The sequence below is a fragment of the Oncorhynchus mykiss genome, unplaced genomic scaffold (genome assembly GCF_013265735.2).
Source record: "Oncorhynchus mykiss isolate Arlee unplaced genomic scaffold, USDA_OmykA_1.1 un_scaffold_227, whole genome shotgun sequence".
NCBI lineage: Eukaryota > Metazoa > Chordata > Actinopteri > Salmoniformes > Salmonidae > Oncorhynchus > Oncorhynchus mykiss.
The window spans coordinates 135036-155773 of NW_023493695.1; the positions used below are offsets into that span (position 1 = coordinate 135036).

At 46.0% G+C, this 20738-nt stretch overlaps 1 protein-coding gene across 1 annotated transcript; it reads right to left on the reverse strand.

The window, feature by feature from the left end:
- Nucleotides 1–441: 441 nt before the first annotated feature.
- Nucleotides 442–5906, reverse strand: LOC110496441 (toll-like receptor 13). The gene has a single exon (XM_036973280.1). It carries the CDS (start codon nucleotides 5508–5510, stop codon nucleotides 2616–2618), a length of 2895 nt encoding a protein of 964 aa, XP_036829175.1. The 5' UTR covers nucleotides 5511–5906; the 3' UTR covers nucleotides 442–2615.
- Nucleotides 5907–20738: the final 14832 nt, after the last annotated feature.

A 20738-nucleotide genomic window follows, 5' to 3' on the forward strand; every position in this document is an offset into this window, starting at 1 on the left:
TTGGCTCATCCCTCCTCTCCCCTGTAACTATTCCCCAGGTTGTTAATGTAAATGAAGATGTGTTCTCTGTCAAAATACCTGGTAAAATAAAGATTAAATTAAAACTGAACTCAAGCCTAGGACTCTAGTAGGATAATTCTTCAGCTCTCAGGCGAGGTTACCACCGGGGAAGACCTGCCCTTTAGCTGGAGGGATGATGCTTATCTGTGACTAGAACTGATAATGCTGGAGTCTCCATCATACACCATGATAATGGAGGTTAACCAGACATATCAGGCTTACTCTGTGGTCTACTGTAGTCAGCGCATTGATAGCCTGTGCAAGCTGCTGAAAGCTGGCCTCAGTTAGAGATCTGTTCTGCATGTGTCAGATCTAAGAACTTATAGAATAGAGAATATAGAGGCATTCTAGAATAGAACAATACAATGAGTTATTCTAATGCAGGGATGCTCTTTATTTAAAAACAGAAGACAGTTTCCAACATTTCGGATGAATGCCTTTATCAAAAGCATAAACAGTAATGAAATAATTCAATAAAACTATGTTACCTCAAATATTGCGCAGAAATTACTTCATTGTCCAGAAAGGGGTACACCTCCCCACACCCATGAGTTAAGACATGTATCAAATATATGAGCCATGAACCATATACAGGCTACACTCAAGCAACACCGTTAGTTAAACAACTAGCAACACATTTAGTTAAACAACTAGCAACACATTTAGTTTAACACCTAGCAACACATTAAGTTAAACACCTAGCAACACATTAAGTTAAACAACTAGCAACACATTTAGTTAAACAACTAGCAACACATTTAGTTAAACAACTAGCAACACATTTAGTTTAACGCCTAGCAACTACATTTAGGTAAACAAATAGAAACTACAATTGGTTAAAGAAATAGCAACTACATTTAATTAAACAACTAGCAACACATTTAGTTAAACAACTAGCAGCTACCTTTAGTTAAACAACTAAAAACTACATTTAGTTAACAACTAGCAACTACAATTAGTTGAACAAATAGCAACACATTTATTTAAACAAATAGAAACATGATTTAGCTAAACAACTCGCAATTACATTTAGTTAAACATCTAGCTACTGCATTTTAGTTAAACAACTAACAACACATTTAGTTAAATAACTAGCAACTAGATTTAGTTAAACAACTAGCAACTACATTTAGCTAAACAACTAGCAATTACATTTTGGTAAACAAATAGCAAAGACATTTAGTTAAAACATTTGCAACAACATTTAGTTAAACAACTAGCAACAACATTTCTGTACAAATATCTTCGATCGATGTTCAAATAAAATATCTGCATCGTGGTCATTCATGTATAGTCATTAATAACTGCTTCATGGTCATTGGTCATTCATGTATAGTCATTAATAACTGCTTCATGGTCATTGGACATTTATGTATAGTCATTAATAACTGCTTCATGGTCATTGGTCATTCATGTATAGTCATTAATAACTGCTTCATGGTCATTGGTCATTCATGTATAGTCATTAATAACTGGTTCATGGTCATTGGTCATTCATGTATAGTCATTAATAACTGGTTCATGGTCATTGGTCATTCATGTATAGTCATTAATAACTGGTTCATGGTCATTGGACATTCATGTATTGTCATTAATAACTGGTTCATGGTCATTGGTCATTCATGTATAGTCATTAATAACTGGTTCATGGTCATTGGTCATTCATGTATAGTCATTAATAACTGCTTCATAGTCATTGGTCATTCATGTATAGTCATTAATAACTGGTTCATGGTCATTGGACATTCATGTATAGTCATTAATAACTGGTTCATGGTCATTGGTCATTCATGTATAATCATTAATAACTGGTTCATGGTCATTGGTCATTCATGTATAGTCATTAATAACTGGTTCATGGTCATTGGACATGTTGTATGTATGTTTAGTCATTCACTGCAGTACACAGTAGTCACACCCTTTTTCAGTTCCTCTTAGCAACAAATATACAAACAAAGATATGTGTTAGCAATTAGGTGTTTAAAAATACAAATAGGATCTGATAAAATGTAGGGAATTTATAAAATGTTTAGTCTTTTTTATGAGCAATTTAAATAAGGCTATTAAAAGTAATTTCAGATGAATCGCAAAAAGTACACTCCAGACAGAGCATTTAAAAGGAATTGACAAAACAAATTTCAAACAGCGGTAGACATTTTGTACGGAGGACTTTCAACAACAAATGCAACAGCTCAACATGTGTCAACATTGCATCTGCAATAACACAAGGTTCTACATCAACCTCGGATGTCACATTTCAGTCCACAAGGTTAAACATCATCTTCTCATGTCACATTTCAGTCCACAAGGTTCTACATCAACCTCTGAAGACACAATTCAGTCTACACAGTCCTACATCAACCTCTGGTCAAATTTCTATACCCAAGGTTCTACATCAACCTCTGATGTCACATTTCAGTCCACAAGGTTCTACATCAACCACTGATCTCATGCTTCAGTCCACAAGGTTCTACATCAACCTCTGATGTCACTTTTCAGTTCACAAGGTTCTACATCAACAGCTGATGTCTAGCTTCAGTCCACAAGGTTCAACATCAACCTCTGATCTCAAGCTCAGTCTGAGGTTTCAGTTTAGCCCACAGTCTGTCCCAGAATGCCTGGTGCTGAAGGGGGTCCTGGGGCCAGTCCAGATAAGTCCTGGTTTTCAGCAGGCGAGCCAGCCTGTGGTGGGCAGACAGACGGCGAGGGGGGATCTTCTCCAGGAAGACCAGAAGGAGGATGTCCCTTTGCTCCAGCTGCAGCCTGTAGGTGGCCAGCTTCATCTCCAGAGAGCACCAGTTACTGCGTAGGTAGTGGCGGCTGACTAGGCAGAGAGTGTGGCGGCTCCGGTAGAGGCTGTCTGTGATGTTCTCCACAATGTCCTTCCCCAGCTGGAAGTCCCTGCTGTGCAGACAGAGGCGCAGGAAAGGAGGACCCCTCTGCTCCAGATTGGGAAGCAGCTCCTCCACCACCCAGCGCTCGTCCTTCCCGCTATAGGAGACAAACGCATCGTAGTGGTAGCGCCCCCTGGTGTTGGATCGCATGGCTTCTAACAGCCAGCCAAGGGTGATGTGGTAGAGGGGGAGGAGGTAGGGGCCGGCCAGGTTATGGACCAACACCACCAGCATGAAGAACAGGACTCCCAGGCCAGTCGCAACAAAGAGCACAAAGCCAACCTCTGTTGTGCAGTTGGCTTCTGTGTACTTGACAAAATTAGGTGTGTCTATTCCATTGTCCGACAAGCATATCAAGTCCTCCAAAGCATACATACCGGTTTTAGCATACGGACCAAGCATGATCACTTCAACCTGCCTGCACCCCTTTGCCCATGTTATGAGCCAAGCATTGTCACAACTGCAAAACATCTGTAAATTATTAAACGTCAAATGCTGAAGACTAGAGAGAGGTTCAGTAAAGCTATAGAATACATTATAAATGTTCTCTATATGCAAATACACTCTTTTCAAAGATTTCAAGTCTTTAGTTAAACTCCCCTCTAAAGAGTAAATCCTGCAGTGGTACATTTCCAGAACCTCCAGTTTGGTCAAGTTGTGAAAAATGATGTCGGCAGAACGCTGTATTAAAAGATCCACCTGTCGTAGAGTCAGTTTCCTCAGGTGAATCAGCTGATTAATTGATGTTAAATCAACCCTTTTAGCTGAAAGCTTTGATCTGTAGTCAAATGTCTCCACAGACGTGAAGTACTTTCCCATGAATTCAGATCCACAAAGGAATTCTTCAGCATCAGCATGAAGATGGGTTACAGACTGAAAGAAAGGTCTGTCACAGTCCTGAAATGACACCGTCTGGCCTTTGAGCTGGAGACTCAGGTTCTGTTTAGATGTGATGTTACTGCCGATAGTCAACTGCATTGGCCTCATAGCTGAACTAATGTACAGACGAGTCAGTTGACTCAGAATTCCACCAAATATAAGTGTCAGATTCAGATTGATCACAGGTTCTGTTAGTGGGTTGTGCACTTGCCCGAGAAACACTTGTCTAAGAGACATGAGGTGTGTGAAAGACATTGCCTCAATGTTGTGAATAAGTGGATTGTTCCTGAGGTCTAACCATGTCAAACTATGTAAACCATAAAATGTGTTTGCATTTATCTGTGTTATCTTATTCCTTGTAATGTCTAAGGACTCCAGATTTGTCAATCCCTGGAAAGCAAAGTCTTCAATGTTTGAAATTAAATTATATTTTATATCCAGATACAGGAGCTTAACAAGACAGATAAATTGTTTAGCAAAAAGCATTTGCTTTTTCAACCCTAAAGTGAGATTTGTTAACCATGTTATTGGTTGTTTTTGGAAGGAGCAAATATCAAGTCTGTTGTCTTCCAGGCCGACTATGTTTAATTGACTAAGGTTTTTGAGACTGTAAATAAAATGCCAATCCAAATGGGTAGTAGGATGGAAAGACAAAGGTACACTTAAATACATATATTCTAGCCCAGTGCACAATTCAACACTGGACATAGAGAGGCTGCTTGTATTGGCATTGTTTACATATATTTTCTTGATTGAAAACAAAAACACTACATTACAGATACTTTCAATATCAATGACATTGATCCCAGAGCAACTGAGGACCTGGATTTGTTTTATCCCAGACAGGGGAAGGTCCAGTAGGACTTCCTGGCTGAAAGCCCCTGCTAACCTTGTGAGGTTCTGGAGCCAAGCCAGTGAACCTTCCTCTATGTGTGTTATTTCACCAAATGATAAGTCAATCCTCGCTAGATTTATATAAACAGGTGTCATGCTTTCGTTGGTGTTTAAGACGGAGCAGTTTGAAATGTTTAACGATCGTATGTTTGTTGCGTCTACATATAACCTAACAAGTGACTTAATATTCATAATTCTGCATGCTATCTCTGACAAATCCTCTAAACAGGGTTCCGTAATGATGAGACTTTGTAACAGAGGAATGCCATGGAAAACATCCGGGGACATTGCTGACAGTCTATATCTCCAAAGAATCAAATGACTTAGGTTGACGAGATCTCTGAATGTATGGGGCCCAATATGACATTCACAGCAATCTGAGTCAGTTCCCCATTTACCTAAGTGCATATGTTGCAGATTTGGAAGGTGACTATTCGCAGTTGGAAGGATTTGAGTAAAACAGCCATCAATGTACAGGTACTCTAGATCCTGAAACTGAGAGAAAAAGCCCAGAGACATGGATCTATTTTCACCATGTGTCATATATATGCAGAGGGTATTGATATTAGGGGGAAGTCCAAGTAGATCCTCCTCGATGGCTGTGACATCTTGACAGGCAGCAGTGTAACGTTCTGCATGATGAGGTATGTGGCTGCAGGTCCAGGTGGGAAAGTTTTCCAAGTCTTCACTACTGTCATAAATCTGGCATTTAGGATGCATCCATCCACTAGAACTCTGAATCCACAGGAACAGGACGGCAGGGTGGGAAAACATAGATCTCATCTCTTCCAACGTCAGTCAAATCTACTGAGATAATTGTCAGAATAGTTTGGTTCCGGTGGATCTCTGTAGGACGTTGGTTTGATACAGTAAAACCCTTATGAACGCTGTAAACAGTATGGAGTCTCTGGTCTTCTTGTTGTTTGTCAGATGGGTTCCTCCTTGGTAACTAACAGCAGTTCATACCTTTTGGTTGTTCCAGTGTTCTTCCCTTTCACCCTGCAGTTGAATTGTATCTCAAGGTAACAGGAGTAAATATTTAATGGTTAGTTTGGTTCCAAAAGTAAAGTAACAATCAAATGTCCCACAGACAATGAAGAAATGAATGCAGAGCTGCAACGTGTTCTCTGACCGCCACAGTTGATGTCTGAATGTGTCCGAGGACCAGCATCCTGTTTGTACAGCACAGTCACACAGTATGTTAAACAGCTTGTGAAAGTCTATTTTTACATGTTTTTTCATGTCTCTCTTTCAGTTCCTGAAAATAAACTTACAGTCAATAAAAATACAATTGACATGAAGGACCTGTTTGGACATGATAGATTACAGAAGACCGTTGAGTCTCACTAAAACATCAACAGATTGTAATGAAATATGAATTAGAGTACAGTACTTCATTTTAGTATTACTTTACTGAATTATCTTTTACATGTACAACTCTTTAATGTATTTGTTCTGTTGACATTATTAATTATTATTAGTTGTATAATGACATTATTACTCTGGGGCTGTAGTCCTCTTCAGAGCCCTGTGACATGCCTCTATAATGACATTATTACTCTGGGGCTGTAGTCCTCTTCAGAGCCCTGTGACATGCCTCTATAATGACATTATTACTCTGGGACTGTAGTCCTCTTCAGAGCCCTGTGACATGCCTCTATAATGACATTATTACTCTGGGGCTGTAGTCCTCTTCAGAGCCCTGTGACATGCCTCTATAATGACATTATTACTCTATGGGCTGTAGTCCTCTTCAGAGCCCTGTGACATGCCTCTATAATGACATTATTACTCTGGGGCTGAAGTCCTCTTCAGAGCCCTGTGATATGCCTCTATAATGACATTATTACTCTGGGGCTGTAGTCCTCTTCAGAGCCCTGTGACATGCCTCTATAATTACATTATTACTCTGGGGCTGTAGTCCTCTTCAGAGCCCTGTGACATGCCTCTATAATGACATTATTACTCTGGGGCTGTAGTCCTCTTCAGAGCCCTGTGACATGCCTCTATAATGACATTATTACTCTGGGGCTGTAGTCCCCTTCAGAGCCCTGTGACATGCCTCTATAATGACATTATTACTCTAGGGCTCTAGTCCTCTTCAGAGCCCTGTGACATGCCTCTATAATGACATTATTACTCTGGGGCTGTAGTCCTCTTCAGAGCCCTGTGACATGCCTCTATAATGACATTATTACTCTGGGGCTGTAGTCCTCTTCAGAGCCCTGTGACATGCCTCTATAATGACATTATTACTCTGGGACTGTAGTCCTCTTCAGAGCCCTGTGACATGCCTCTATAATGACATTATTACTCTGGGGCCGTAGTCCTCTTCAGAGCCCTGTGACATGCCTCTATAATGACATTATTACTCTGGGGCTGTAGTCCTCTTCAGAGCCCTGTGACATGCCTCTATAATGACATTATTACTCTGGGGCTGAAGTCCTCTTCAGAGCCCTGTGACATGCCTCTATAATGACATTATTACTCTGGGGCTGTAGTCCTCTTCAGAGCCCTGTGACATGCCTCTATAATGACATTATTACTCTGGGGCTGTAGTCCTCTTCAGAGCCCTGTGACATGCCTCTATAATGACATTATTACTCTGGGGCTGTAGTCCTCTTCAGAGCCCTGTGACATGCCTCTATAATGACATTATTACTCTGGGGCTGTAGTCCTCTTCAGAGCCCTGTGACATGCTTCTATAATGACATTATTACTCTGGGGCTGAAGTCCTCTTCAGAGCCCTGTGACATGCCTCTATAATGACATTATTACTCTGGGGCTGTAGTCCTCTTCAGAGCCCTGTGACATGCCTCTATAATGACATTATTACTCTGGGGCTGTAGTCCTCTTCAGAGCCCTGTGACATGCCTCTATAATGACATTATTACTCTGGGGCTGTAGTCCTCTTCAGAGCCCTGTGACATGCCTCTATAATGACATTATTACTCTGGGGCTGTAGTCCTCTTCAGAGCCCTGTGACATGCCTCTATAATGACATTATTACTCTGGGGCTGAAGTCCTCTTCAGAGCCCTGTGACATGCCTCTATAATGACATTATTACTCTGGGGCTGTAGTCCTCTTCAGAGCCCTGTGACATGCCTCTATAATGACATTATTACTCTGGGGCTGAAGTCCTCTTCAGAGCCCTGTGACATGCCTCTATAATGACATTATTACTCTGGGGCTGTAGTCCTCTTCAGAGCCCTGTGACATGCCTCTATAATGACATTATTACTCTGGGGCTGAAGTCCTCTTCAGAGCCCTGTGACATGCCTCTATAATGACATTATTACTCTGGGGCTGAAGTCCTCTTCAGAGCCCTGTGACATGCCTCTATAATGACATTATTACTCTGGGGCTGTAGTCCTCTTCAGAGCCCTGTGACATGCCTCTATAATGACATTATTACTCTGGGGCTGTAGTCCTCTTCAGAGCCCTGTGACATGCCTCTATAATGACATTATTACTCTGGGGCTGAAGTCCTCTTCAGAGCCCTGTGACATGCCTCTATAATGACATTATTACTCTGGGGCTGAAGTCCTCTTCAGAGCCCTGTGATATGCCTCTATAATGACATTATTACTCTGGGGCTGAAGTCCTCTTCAGAGCCCTGTGACATGCCTCTATAATGACATTATTACTCTGGGACTGTAGTCCTCTTCAGAGCCCTGTGACATGCCTCTATAATGACATTATTACTCTGGGGCTGTAGTCCTCTTCAGAGCCCTGTGACATGCCTCTATAATGACATTATTACTCTGGGGCTGTAGTCCTCTTCAGAGCCCTGTGACATGCCTCTATAATGACATTATTACTCTGGGGCTGTAGTCCTCTTCAGAGCCCTGTGACATGCCTCTATAATGACATTATTACTCTGGGACTGTAGTCCTCTTCAGAGCCCTGTGACATGCCTCTATAATGACATTATTACTCTGGGGCTGTAGTCCTCTTCAGAGCCCTGTGACATGCCTCTATAATGACATTATTACTCTGGGGCTGTAGTCCCCTTCAGAGCCCTGTGACATGCCTCTATAATGACATTATTACTCTGGGACTGTAGTCCTCTTCAGAGCCCTGTGACATGCCTCTATAATGACATTATTACTCTGGGGCTGTAGTCCTCTTCAGAGCCCTGTGACATGCCTCTATAATGACATTATTACTCTGGGGCTGAAGTCCTCTTCAGAGCCCTGTGATATGCCTCTATAATGACATTATTAATCTGGGACTGTAGTCCTCTTCAGAGCCCTGTGACATGCCTCTATAATGACATTATTACTCTGGGGCTGAAGTCCTCTTCAGAGCCCTGTGACATGCCTCTATAATGACATTATTAATCTGGGGCTGAAGTCCTCTTCAGAGCCCTGTGATATGCCTCTATAATGACATTATTAATCTGGGACTGTAGTCCTCTTCAGAGCCCTGTGACATGCCTCTATAATGACATTATTACTCTGGGGCTGAAGTCCTCTTCAGAGCCCTGTGACATGCCTCTATAATGACATTATTAATCTGGGACTGTAGTCCTCTTCAGAGCCCTGTGACATGCCTCTATAATGACATTATTAATCTGGGACTGTAGTCCTCTTCAGAGCCCTGTGACATGCCTCTATAATGACATTATTACTCTGGGGCTGTAGTCCTCTTCAGAGCCCTGTGATATGCCTCTATAATGACATTATTACTCTGGGGCTGTAGTCCTCTTCAGAGCCCTGTGACATGCCTCTATAATGACATTATTACTCTGGGGCTGTAGTCCTCTTCAGAGCCCTGTGACATGCCTCTATAATGACATTATTACTCTGGGGCTGTAGTCCTCTTCAGAGCCCTGTGACATGCCTCTATAATGACATTATTACTCTGGGGCTGAAGTCCTCTTCAGAGCCCTGTGACATGCCTCTATAATGACATTATTGCTCTATGGGCTGTAGTCCTCTTCAGAGCCCTGTGACATGCCTCTATAATGACATTATTACTCTGGGGCTGTAGTCCTCTTCAGAGCCCTGTGACATGCCTCTATAATGACATTATTACTCTGGGGCTGAAGTCCTCTTCAGAGCCCTGTGACATGCCTCTATAATGACATTATTACTCTGGGGCTGAAGTCCTCTTCAGAGCCCTGTGACATGCCTCTATAATGACATTATTACTCTGGGGCTGTAGTCCTCTTCAGAGCCCTGTGACATGCCTCTATAATGACATTATTACTCTGGGGCTGAAGTCCTCTTCAGAGCCCTGTGACATGCCTCTATAATTACATTATTACTCTGGGGCTGTAGTCCTCTTCAGAGCCCTGTGACATGCCTCTATAATGACATTATTACTCTGGGGCTGAAGTCCTCTTCAGAGCCCTGTGACATGCCTCTATAATGACATTATTACTCTGGGGCTGAAGTCCTCTTCAGAGCCCTGTGACATGCCTCTATAATGACATTATTACTCTGGGGCTGAAGTCCTCTTCAGAGCCCTGTGACATGCCTCTATAATGACATTATTACTCTGGGGCTGAAGTCCTCTTCAGAGCCCTGTGACATGCCTCTATAATGACATTATTACTCTGGGGCTGTAGTCCTCTTCAGAGCCCTGTGACATGCCTCTATAATGACATTATTACTCTGGGGCTGTAGTCCTCTTCAGAGCCCTGTGACATGCCTCTATAATGACATTATTACTCTGGGGCTGTAGTCCTCTTCAGAGCCCTGTGACATGCCTCTATAATGACATTATTACTCTGGGGCTGAAGTCCTCTTCAGAGCCCTGTGACATGCCTCTATAATGACATTATTACTCTGGGGCTGTAGTCCTCTTCAGAGCCCTGTGACATGCCTCTATAATGACATTATTACTCTGGGACTGTAGTCCTCTTCAGAGCCCTGTGACATGCCTCTATAATGACATTATTACTCTGGGGCTGTAGTCCTCTTCAGAGCCCTGTGACATGCCTCTATAATGACATTATTACTCTGGGGCTGAAGTCCTCTTCAGAGCCCTGTGATATGCCTCTATAATGACATTATTAATCTGGGACTGTAGTCCTCTTCAGAGCCCTGTGACATGCCTCTATAATGACATTATTACTCTGGGGCTGAAGTCCTCTTCAGAGCCCTGTGACATGCCTCTATAATGACATTATTAATCTGGGGCTGAAGTCCTCTTCAGAGCCCTGTGATATGCCTCTATAATGACATTATTAATCTGGGACTGTAGTCCTCTTCAGAGCCCTGTGACATGCCTCTATAATGACATTATTACTCTGGGGCTGAAGTCCTCTTCAGAGCCCTGTGACATGCCTCTATAATGACATTATTAATCTGGGACTGTAGTCCTCTTCAGAGCCCTGTGACATGCCTCTATAATGACATTATTAATCTGGGACTGTAGTCCTCTTCAGAGCCCTGTGACATGCCTCTATAATGACATTATTACTCTGGGGCTGTAGTCCTCTTCAGAGCCCTGTGATATGCCTCTATAGTGACATTATTACTCTGGGGCTGTAGTCCTCTTCAGAGCCCTGTGACATGCCTCTATAATGACATTATTACTCTGGGGCTGTAGTCCTCTTCAGAGCCCTGTGACATGCCTCTATAATGACATTATTACTCTGGGGCTGTAGTCCTCTTCAGAGCCCTGTGACATGCCTCTATAATGACATTATTACTCTGGGGCTGAAGTCCTCTTCAGAGCCCTGTGACATGCCTCTATAATGACATTATTGCTCTATGGGCTGTAGTCCTCTTCAGAGCCCTGTGACATGCCTCTATAATGACATTATTACTCTGGGGCTGTAGTCCTCTTCAGAGCCCTGTGACATGCCTCTATAATGACATTATTACTCTGGGGCTGAAGTCCTCTTCAGAGCCCTGTGACATGCCTCTATAATGACATTATTACTCTGGGGCTGAAGTCCTCTTCAGAGCCCTGTGACATGCCTATATAATGACATTATTACTCTGGGGCTGTAGTCCTCTTCAGAGCCCTGTGACATGCCTCTATAATGACATTATTACTCTGGGGCTGAAGTCCTCTTCAGAGCCCTGTGACATGCCTCTATAATGACATTATTACTCTGGGGCTGTAGTCCTCTTCAGAGCCCTGTGACATGCCTCTATAATGACATTATTACTCTGGGGCTGAAATCCTCTTCAGAGCCCTGTGACATGCCTCTATAATGACATTATTACTCTGGGGCTGAAGTCCTCTTCAGAGCCCTGTGACATGCCTCTATAATGACATTATTACTCTGGGGCTGTAGTCCTCTTCAGAGCCCTGTGACATGCCTCTATAATGACATTATTACTCTGGGGCTGTAGTCCTCTTCAGAACCCTGTGACATGCCTCTATAATGACATTATTACTCTGGGGCTGTAGTCCTCTTCAGAGCCCTGTGACATGCCTCTATAATGACATTATTACTCTGGGGCTGAAGTCCTCTTCAGAGCCCTGTGACATGCCTCTATAATGACATTATTACTCTGGGGCTGTAGTCCTCTTCAGAGCCCTGTGACATGCCTCTATAATGACATTATTACTCTGGGGCTGTAGTCCTCTTCAGAGCCCTGTGACATGCCTCTATAATGACATTATTACTCTGGGGCTGAAGTCCTCTTCAGAGCCCTGTGACATGCCTCTATAATGACATTATTACTCTGGGGCTGTAGTCCTCTTCAGAGCCCTGTGACATGCCTCTATAATGACATTATTACTCTGGGGCTGTAGTCCTCTTCAGAGCCCTGTGACATGCTTCTATAATGACATTATTACTCTGGGGCTGAAGTCCTCTTCAGAGCCCTGTGACATGCCTCTATAATGACATTATTACTCTGGGGATGTAGTCCCCTTCAGAGCCCTGTGACATGCCTCTATAATGACATTATTACTCTGGGGCTGTAGTCCTCTTCAGAGCCCTGTGACATGCCTCTATAATGACATTATTACTCTGGGGCTGTAGTCCTCTTCAGAGCCCTGTCACATGCCTCTATAATGACATTATTACTCTGGGGCTGTAGTCCTCTTCAGAGCCCTGTGACATGCCTCTATAATTACATTATTACTCTGGGGCTGTAGTCCTCTTCAGAGCCCTGTGACATGCCTCTATAATGACATTATTACTCTGGGGCTGTAGTCCTCTTCAGAGTCCTGTGACATGCCTCTATAATGACATTATTACTCTGGGGCTGTAGTCCTCTTCAGAGCCCTGTGACATGCCTCTATAATGACATTATTACTCTGGGGCTGTAGTCCTCTTCAGAGCCCTGTGACATGCCTCTATAATGACATTATTACTCTGGGGCTGTAGTCCTCTTCAGAGCCCTGTGACATGCCTCTATAATGACATTATTACTCTGGGGATGTAGTCCCCTTCAGAGCCCTGTGACATGCCTCTATAATGACATTATTACTATGGGGCTGTAGTCCCCTTCAGAGCCCTGTGACATGCCTCTATAATGACATTATTACTCTGGGGCTGTAGTCCTCTTCAGAGCCCTGTGACATGCCTCTATAATGACATTATTACTCTGGGGCTGTAGTCCTCTTCAGAGCCCTGTGACATGCCTCTATAATGACATTATTACTCTGGGGCTGTAGTCCTCTTCAGAGCCCTGTGACATGCCTCTATAATGACATTATTACTATGGGGCTGTAGTCCCCTTCAGAGCCCTGTGACATGCCTCTATAATGACATTATTACTCTGGGGCTGTAGTCCTCTTCAGAGCCCTGTGACATGCCTCTATAATGACATTATTACTCTGGGGCTGAAGTCCTCTTCAGAGCCCTGTGACATGCCTCTATAATGACATTATTACTCTGGGGCTGAAGTCCTCTTCAGAGCCCTGTGACATGCCTCTATAATGACATTATTACTCTATGGGCTGTAGTCCTCTTCAGAGCCCTGTGACATGCCTCTATAATGACATTATTACTCTGGGGCTGTAGTCCTCTTCAGAGCCCTGTGACATGCCTCTATAATGACATTATTACTCTGGGGCTGAAGTCCTCTTCAGAGCCCTGTCACATACCTCTATAATGACATTATTACTCTGGGGCTGTAGTCCTCTTCAGAGCCCTGTGACATGCCTCTATAATGACATTATTACTCTGGGGCTGAAGTCCTCTTCAGAGCCCTGTGACATGCCTCTATAATGACATTATTACTCTGGGGCTGTAGTCCTCTTCAGAGCCCTGTGACATGCCTCTATAATGACATTATTACTCTGGGGCTGAAGTCCTCTTCAGAGCCCTGTCACATGCCTCTATAATGACATTATTACTCTGGGGCTGTAGTCCTCTTCAGAGCCCTGTGACATGCCTCTATAATGACATTATTACTCTGGGGCTGTAGTCCTCTTCAGAGCCCTGTGACATGCCTCTATAATGACATTATTACTCTGGGGCTGAAGTCCTCTTCAGAGCCCTGTGACATGCCTCTATAATGACATTATTACTCTGGGGCTGTAGTCCTCTTCAGAGCCCTGTGACATGCCTCTATAATGACATTATTACTCTGGGGCTGTAGTCCTCTTCAGAGTCCTGTGACATGCCTCTATAATGACATTATTACTCTATGGGCTGTAGTCCTCTTCAGAGCCCTGTGACATGCCTCTATAATGACATTATTACTCTGGGGCTGAAGTCCTCTTCAGAGCCCTGTGACATGCCTCTATAATGACATTATTACTCTGGGGCTGAAGTCCTCTTCAGAGTCCTGTGACATGCCTCTATAATGACATTATTACTCTATGGGCTGTAGTCCTCTTCAGAGCCCTGTGACATGCCTCTATAATGACATTATTACTCTGGGGCTGAAGTCCTCTTCAGAGCCCTGTGACATGCCTCTATAATGACATTATTACTCTGGGGCTGAAGTCCTCTTCAGAGCCCTGTGACATGCCTCTATAATGACATTATTACTCTGGGGCTGAAGTCCTCTTCAGAGCCCTGTGACATGCCTCTATAATGACATTATTACTCTGGGGCTGTAGTCCTCTTCAGAGCCCTGTGACATGCCTCTATAATGACATTATTACTCTGGGGCTGTAGTCCTCTTCAGAGCCCTGTGACATGCCTCTATAATGACATTATTACTCTGGGGCTGTAGTCCTCTTCAGAGCCCTGTGACATGCCTCTATAATGACATTATTACTCTGGGGCTGTAGTCCTCTTCAGAGCCCTGTGACATGCCTCTATAATGACATTATTACTCTGGGGCTGTAGTCCTCTTCAGAGCCCTGTGACATGCCTCTATAATGACATTATTACTCTGGGGCTGTAGTCCTCTTCAGAGCCCTGTGACATGCCTCTATAATGACATTATTACTCTGGGGCTGTAGTCCTCTTCAGAGCCCTGTGACATGCCTCTATAATGACATTATTACTCTTGGGCTGTAGTCCTCTTCAGAGCCCTGTTACATGCCTCTATAATGACATTATTACTCTATTGGCTGTAGTCCTCTTCAGAGCCCTGTGACATGCCTCTATAATGACATTATTACTCTGGGGCTGTAGTCCTCTTCAGAGCCCTGTGACATGCCTCTATAATGACATTATTACTCTGGGGCTGTAGTCCTCTTCAGAGCCCTGTGACATGCCTCTATAATGACATTATTACTCTGGGGCTGTAGTCCTCTTCAGAGCCCTGTGACATGCCTCTATAATGACATTATTACTCTGGGGCTGTAGTCCTCTTCAGAGCCCTGTGACATGCCTCTATAATGACATTATTACTCTGGGGCTGTAGTCCTCTTCAGAGCCCTGTGACATGCCTCTATAATGACATTATTACTCTGGGGCTGTAGTCCTCTTCAGAGCCCTGTCACATGCCTCTATAATGACATTATTACTCTGGGGCTGTAGTCCTCTTCAGAGCCCTGTGACATGCCTCTATAATGACATTATTACTCTGGGGCTGTAGTCCTCTTCAGAGCCCTGTGACATGCCTCTATAATGACATTATTACTATGGGGCTGTAGTCCTCTTCAGTCCTGTGACATGCCTCTATAATGACATTATTACTCTGGGGCTGTAGTCCTCTTCAGAGCCCTGTCACATGCCTCTATAATGACATTATTACTCTGGGGCTGTAGTCCTCTTCAGAGCCCTGTGACATGCCTCTATAATGACATTATTACTCTGGGGCTGTAGTCCTCTTCAGAGCCCTGTCACATGCCTCTATAATGACATTATTACTCTGGGGCTGTAGTCCTCTTCAGAGCCCTGTGACATGCCTCTATAATGACATTATTACTCTGGGGCTGAAGTCTTCTTCAGAGCCCTGTGACATGCCTCTATAATGACATTATTACTCTGGGGCTGTAGTCCTCTTCAGAGCCCTGTGACATGCCTCTATAATGACATTATTACTCTGGGGCTGAAGTCCTCTTCAGAGCCCTGTGACATGCCTCTATAATGACATTATTACTCTGGGGCTGTAGTCCTCTTCAGAGCCCTGTGACATGCCTCTATAATGACATTATTACTCTGGGGCTGAAGTCCTCTTCAGAGCCCTGTGACATGCCTCTATAATGACATTATTACTCTGGGGCTGTAGTCCTCTTCAGAGCCCTGTGACATGCCTCTATAATGACATTATTACTCTGGGGCTGAAGTCCTCTTCAGAGCCCTGTGACATGCCTCTATAATGACATTATTACTCTGGGGCTGAAGTCCTCTTCAGAGCCCTGTGACATGCCTCTATAATGACATTATTACTCTGGGGCTGAAGTCCTCTTCAGAGCCCTGTGACATGCCTCTATAATGACATTATTACTCTGGGGCTGTAGTCCTCTTCAGAGCCCTGTGACATGCCTCTATGATGTCACCATTATCTGGGGCTGTAGTCCTCTTCAGAGCCCTGTGACATGCCTCTATAATGACATTATTACTCTGGGACTGTAGTCCTCTTCAGAGCCCTGTGACATGCCTCTATAATGACATTATTACTCTGGGGCTGAAGTCCTCTTCAGAGCCCTGTGACATGCCTCTATAATGACATTATTACTCTGGGGCTGTAGTCCTCTTCAGAGCCCTGTGACATGCCTCTATGATGTCACCATTATCTGGGGCTGTAGTCCTCTTCAGAGCCCTGTGACATGCCTCTATAATGACATTATTACTCTGGGGCTGTAGTCCTCTTCAGAGCCCTGTGACATGCCTCTATAATGACATTATTACTCTGGGGCTGTAGTCCTCTTCAGAGCCCTGTGACATGCCTCTATAATGACATTATTACTCTGGGGCTGAAGTCCTCTTCAGAGCCCTGTGACATGCCTCTATAATGACATTATTACTCTGGGACTGTAGTCCTCTTCAGAGCCCTGTGACATGCCTCTATAATGACATTATTACTCTGGGGCTGAAGTCCTCTTCAGAGCCCTGTGACATGCCTCTATAATGACATTATTACTCTGGGGCTGTAGTCCTCTTCAGAGCCCTGTGACATGCCTCTATAATGACATTATTACTCTGGGGCTGTAGTCCTCTTCAGAGTCCTGTGACATGCCTCTATAATGACATTATTACTCTGGGGCTGAAGTCCTCTTCAGAGCCCTGTGACATGCCTCTATAATGACATTATTACTCTGGGGCTGAAGTCCTCTTCAGAGCCCTGTGACATGCCTCTATAATGACATTATTACTCTGGGGCTGAAGTCCTCTTCAGAGCCCTGTGACATGCCTCTATAATGACATTATTACTCTGGGGCTGTAGTCCTCTTCAGAGCCCTGTGACATGCCTCAATAATGACATTATTACTCTGGGGCTGCATGCTTTGTTCCACTCTTGTTAGATATCCTACTGTACTCACTATCCTACTATACTCCTCCTACTGTATCAAATACATGTGTAATGAACCATATACAGGCAACACTCAAGCAACACATTTATTTCAACAACTAGCAACAAATGTTGTTCAAAATCTAGCAACACATTTAGTTAAACAACTAGCAAATACATTTATTTAAACAACTAGCAACATATTTAGAGGTCTTGCTCACACTGGCTACCGAGAGCGTTATCACAGTCATCCAAAACAGCTGGTGCTCTTGTGGATGCTTCAGTGCTGCTTTCCACGATGCATTTAACTCATCTGGTAGGCTCACTGGGCAGCTCGCATCTGGCTTTCCCTTTGTAGTCCGTAATAGTTTTCAAGCCCTGCCACATCCGATGAGCATCTTTTCTTGTTTGATGGTTCGGCTGAGGGCATAGCAAGATTTCTTAAAGGCGTCAGATTAGTGTCCCGCTCCTTGAAAGCAGCAGCTCTGTCACGTTCTGACCTTTATTTCTGTTTTGTATTTATTTAGTATGGTCAGGGCGTGAGTTGGGTGGGCAGTCTATGTTTGTTTTTCTATGTTTTTTGGCAGTTCTTTGTTTTCGGCCTAGTATGGTTCTCAATCAGAGGCAGGTGTCATTAGTTGTCTCTGATTGAGAATCATACTTAGGTAGCCTGGGTTGCACTGTTTGTTTGTGGGTGATTGTCTATGTTGATGGCTTGTTTCAGCACAGGTCTCATTTTGTAGCGTCACGGTCGAATTTGGTTTATTGTTTTTGTTACTCGTTTGTATAGTGTTCAGTCTTTCTTGATTAAAGATTTGCCATGGACACTTACCACGCCGCGTATTGGTCCTCAGATCCATCTCGTCTCTCCTCTTCAGATGAAGAGGAGGACGGCCGTGACAGAATCACCCACCAACCAAGGACCAAGCGGCGTGGTAGAAAACAGCGACGACAGCAGCAGCAGCAGCAGCAACAACAGCGGCCGGTATCACAGGACTCCTGGACATGGGAGGAGATACTGAACGGAGAGGGACCCTGGGCACAGGCTGGGGAATATCGCCGCCCCAAAGCAGAGCTGGAGGCAGCGAAAGCTGAGCGGCGGCGATATGAGGAGGCAGCACGGCAGTGCGACAGGTACGAGAGACAGCCCCAAAAAATTTTTTGGGGGGGGCACACGAGGGGTGGAGCTAAGCCAGGTAGCAGACCTGCGCTCACTCCTCGTGCTTATTATAAGCAGCGAGATACTGGGCAGGCACCGTGTTATGCGGTTAAGCGCACGGTGTCGCCAGTACGTGCCCATAGCCCGGTGCGCTATGGGACAGCCCCCCGAGAGTGTCATGCGAGTGCGGGCATCGAGACAGGGCGTATGGTGCCTGCTCAGCGGGTCTGGTCGCCGGTACGCAGTTTTGGCCCAGGGTATCCTGCGCCGGCTCTGCGTGCTGTGTCTCCGGGGCGCTGGGAGGGTGCAGTGCGTCCTCTGCCCGCGCTCCGCTCGTGCCGGGCGAATGTGGGAATGGAGCCGAAGGGAGAGGTGCGTGTAGTAAGCACTAGATCTCCCGTGCTTACCCACAGCCCGGTTCAACCTGTGCCTGCACTCTGGACGGTCCGGGCTAGAGTGGTTATCCAGCCTGGGGAAGTGGTGCCAAGGTTGCGCACCAGAGCTCCAGTGCTCCCCCACAGCCCGGTCTTTCAGGTGCCTCCTCTTAACCCCAAGCCTCCTGAAGGTCTTCCCAGCCTGGTGGTTCCTGTGGCAGCCCCACGCACCAGGCTGTCTTTCTGTCTCCTCCCTGCAGGTGGTCCTGTCTGTCCGGCGCCTCTGCCGGAGTCTCCCGCCTGTCCGGCGCCTCTGCCGGAGTCTCCCGCCTGTCCGGCGCCTCTGCCGGAGTCTCCCGCCTGTCCGGCGCCTCTGCCGGAGCCTCCCGCCTGTCCGGCGCCTCTGCCGGAGCCTCCCGCCTGTCCGGCGCCTCTGCCGGAGCCTCCCGCCTGTCCGGCGCCTCTGCCGGAGCCTCCCGCCTGTCCGGCGCCTCTGCCGGAGCCTCCCGCCTGTCCGGCGCCTCTGCCGGAGCCTCCCGCCTGTCCGACGCCTCTGCCGGAGCCTCCCGCCTGTCCGGCGCCTCTGCCGGAGCCTCCCGCCTGTCCGGCGCCTCTGCCGGAGCCTCCCGCCTGTCCGGCGCCTCTGCCGGAGCCTCCCGCCTGTCCGGCGCCTCTGCCGGAGCCTCCCGCCTGTCCGGCGCCTCTGCCGGAGCCTCCCGCCTGTCCGGCGCCTCTGCCGGAGCCTCCCGCCTGCCCGGCGCCTCTGCCGGAGCCTCCCGCCTGCCCGGCGCCTCTGCCGGAGCCTCCCGCCTGCCCGGCGCCTCTGCCGGAGCCTCCCGCCTGCCCGGCGCCTCTGCCGGAGCCTCCCGCCTGCCCGGCGCCGCTGCCGGAGCCCCCCGCCTGTCCGGCGCCGCTGCCGGATCCCCTCTGTCCCGAGCAGCTGCCCCTCTGTCCCGAGCAGCTGCCCCTCTGTCCCGAGCAGCTGCCCCTCTGTCCCGAGCAGCTGCCCCTCTGTCCCGAGCAGCTGCCCCTCTGTCCCGAGCAGCTGCCCCTCTGTCCCGAGCAGCTGCCCCTCTGTCCCGAGCAGCTGCCCCTCTGTCCCGAGCAGCTGCCCCTCTGTCCCGAGCAGCTGCCTCTCTGTCCCGAGCTGCCCCTCTGTCCAGTGGGGTTATTGAGAGGGGTGGTCATGCTGAGAAAGCCACGGAGGCGGACAATAAGGCGGACTAAGACAATGATGAGGTGGGGTCCGCGTCCCGCGCCAGAGCCGCCACCGCGGACAGACGCCCACCCAGACCCTCCCCTATAGGTCAAGGTTTTGCGGCCGGAGTCCGCACCTTTGGGGGGGGGTACTGTCACGTTCTGACCTTTATTTCTGTTTTGTATTTATTTAGTATGGTCAGGGCGTGAGTTGGGTGGGCAGTCTATGTTTGTTTTTCTATGTTTTTTGGCAGTTCTTTGTTTTCGGCCTAGTATGGTTCTCAATCAGAGGCAGGTGTCATTAGTTGTCTCTGATTGAGAATCATACTTAGGTAGCCTGGGTTGCACTGTTTGTTTGTGGGTGATTGTCTATGTTGATGGCTTGTTTCAGCACAGGTCTCATTTTGTAGCGTCACGGTCGAATTTGGTTTATTGTTTTTGTTACTCGTTTGTATAGTGTTCAGTCTTTCTTGATTAAAGATTTGCCATGGACACTTACCACGC

What these genes read in the sequence shown, in the direction of transcription:
- LOC110496441 (XM_036973280.1), bottom strand. Translation starts at nt 5,510, where the DNA reads ATGAGATCTATGTTTTCCCACCCTGCCGTCCTGTTCCTGTGGATTCAG.